This window comes from Octopus bimaculoides, chromosome 24 (genome assembly GCF_001194135.2).
Source record: "Octopus bimaculoides isolate UCB-OBI-ISO-001 chromosome 24, ASM119413v2, whole genome shotgun sequence".
NCBI classification, from domain to species: Eukaryota; Metazoa; Mollusca; class Cephalopoda; order Octopoda; family Octopodidae; genus Octopus; species Octopus bimaculoides.
This window is the reverse complement of record NC_069004.1, coordinates 20,945,611-20,948,421: the sequence shown is the minus strand read 5'-3', so window position 1 is coordinate 20,948,421 and position 2,811 is coordinate 20,945,611. Positions and strand designations below refer to the sequence as shown.

Sequence of the window (2,811 nt, the reverse complement as noted above, 5' to 3'; positions counted from 1 at the left end):
TATATATATGTATATATATATATGTGTGTGTGTGTGTATATATATATATTTACACATAAATGAGAATGTATGTCTGTGTGTGTGCGTGTGTCTGTGTGAATCCCTAAAACTCCAGAACTACACAACCAATTTCATTCAAATTTTACACATTTCTTACTTAGGGTCCCGATTGTGTTTTAGTCAAAAAATGTTTAACTTCTTGCATAGTTCGAGCCCACAGCAACATCATATCTCCTCCACTATTTAACTATTACATATCAAAAGTGAAACAAAAACACTCATGTCAAATACTTTCTCTTTAAAAATGAAACCTTTCCACTATTTCAGTATCAAAACTGAAACGATCACATTTTGATACTGTAATGACAGATACTTTCACTTTCATGGTTTCATTTTCATACTGAATCTACTATGGTGAAACTATACTCACACATATCTACAGGCATACATACATATATACATACATACATGCATATATATATCTGCACAAATGTATCTATATACATGTATATATATATATATAGAGAGAGAGAAAGACACAGAGAGATGTATATGTATACATGTATGCATATAGATGTATATGTACACGTATATGTATATATATATATATAGATATAAATCTATATGTATACATATGTGTAGATGTATATATATAGATGTACATGTAATATGTACACATATACACACATATATACATGCGTACAGATATCTATACATATATACACACACATACACATGCACACAGACACACACATACACATGCACACAGACACACACATTAGTCATTTGTTTTTTATCCAAAACTACATCAAAAGTACTGAAGGGATCTTTATGAAATTTGGAAATTATATTCTATGCATAATGGCCATAACCCCAATGAAAATTCATATATTTTTGCTGTTGATGAAATTTTAACCATACATATTACACACAAATAAAGTAATATTTCTAAAATTTCTCATTTTTCCTAAGCAAAGACGAATACAGTTGTACTATTGGAACCTATAGGGTCACCCGAACATAATAGATGAGCATTATTTGTAATTCAACGGTACAACAAGGCTTTGGTTGACCTGAGGCTACAGTAGAAGATACTTGCTCAAGGTGCCGTGCAGTGGGACTGAACCCGGAACCATGTGGTTGGGAAGCAAGCTTCTTACCACACAGCTATGCCTGCACCTATGTATACACACACACACACAAATATGCATCAACTTTGGCAACAACTATAGAATAGATACTATTTTAAGATTTCCTGAATATATAAAACTGCAGTATATCCTGTTTAAATTCTTATGAAGGTTTATAGAATATGCAATAAAATTCTTCTAAATTAGAATTTTAAGAAAGTGAGGATTATGCTGATGGTCAGGAAGAGTGATTATGAAACGAAAGGAAAGGTATCTGTATTTTTATGTAATGATGTTTTTATTTTAACATCTTTATACTAAATTGTAAGATAGGATAATGCACACTGTGTATTATGGCTACCTTTGTTAGCCATAATTCATTTCATGATTAAGAGTTATTGTGTAAATCGGTTTCAATTTTGTAAGATTTTCAAGTACATATATGTACAATACACACACATTGATACACACACATATATATGCATGCATTTTCCTCTTTATCTTCTCAGCTCAAAAGTTACCTCCAACTTCATGTGAAGAAGTAGAAGCTGGCAATGACTCTTCTTCGAAGCCTGTATCTGACTCAACCAGCAAAACATCAAAGAAAAGTGGTTGCAATCTATCCTGAGTAAGGGTTTTTTTTTCTTGTTTTCTCTAGCTTTTTTTTTACATCTTTTTTTTTTTACTTGTTTCAATCATTAGGCTGCGATCATGGTAGGGTATCACTTTGAAAGATTTGGGTTGAACAAAGCAACTCCAGTACTTATTTTGTTAAGTTTGTTGCTTCCTTGTTTCTTAGTTTTTTATCACAACCTATCAAAGGTGATGACAATGTCGGTCCAAGACATTCATTATTCTCTGCCTCCAGCACATTGTTTCTCATGGGAGTAGACATGGCTAACAATGCCAAAATGACATAGGCAGATCTTGTGGCAATGAGGTCTCTGAAAGGGATCCCAAATAACAGCTGCAGAGGGTTGATGATGTCTCCTCCACTCTTCATGCAGTCTCCTACATTCATAGCATCTTTTACCTAACTAATAGAAACAAACCAGTACCATTTGTCAAGTGGTGGTGGTGGTGATGGACAAACAGAAACAAAAAGACACATACACGTGTGTGTGTGTGTGTGTGTGTGTGTGTGTGCATGTCTCTCTGCTGGTCACAAGGGGCCTCTCACTCAGAGTAAAAGGCAGACTGTATGACGCATGTGTACGAACAGCCATGCTTCATGGCAGTGAAACATGGGCTATGACTGCTGAGGACATGCATAGGCTAGCAAGGAATGAAGCCACTATGTTCCGATGGATGTGTAATGTCAGTGTGCATACTAGGCAGAGTATTAGTACCTTGAGAGAAAAGTTGAACTTACGAAGCATCAGTTGTGGTGCGCAAGAGAGACGATTACGCTGGTATGGTCATGTAGCGAGAATGGATGAAGATAGCTGTGTGAAAAAGTGCCACACCCTAGCAGTTGAGGGAACCTGTGGAAGAGGTAGGGCCAGGAAGACCTGGGATGAGGTGGTGAGGCACAACCTTTGAACATTGGGCCTCACCGAGGTGATGACTTCTGATCGAGATCTTTGGAAATATGCTATGCGTGAGAAGACCCGGCAAGCCAAGTGAGACCTAGATCTAAGGCCTCAGCCAGTCCACTTATGCGTACCTTCCTTCATTGGAC

At 36.3% G+C, this 2,811-nt stretch overlaps 1 protein-coding gene across 2 annotated transcripts in view; it reads left to right on the top strand.

Annotated features, from left to right (window-relative positions):
* LOC106879737 (ras-related protein Rab-5A-like) overlaps window positions 1–2,811 on the top strand; it is a 147,113-nt gene that overhangs the window by 129,266 nt on the left and 15,036 nt on the right. For both annotated transcript variants that reach the window (XM_052976264.1, XM_052976263.1), the window contains exon 7: window positions 1,640–1,758. In XM_052976264.1, the coding sequence (XP_052832224.1) occupies window positions 1,640–1,758 (119 nt within the window). The remainder of the gene's footprint in view (window positions 1–1,639; window positions 1,759–2,811) is intronic.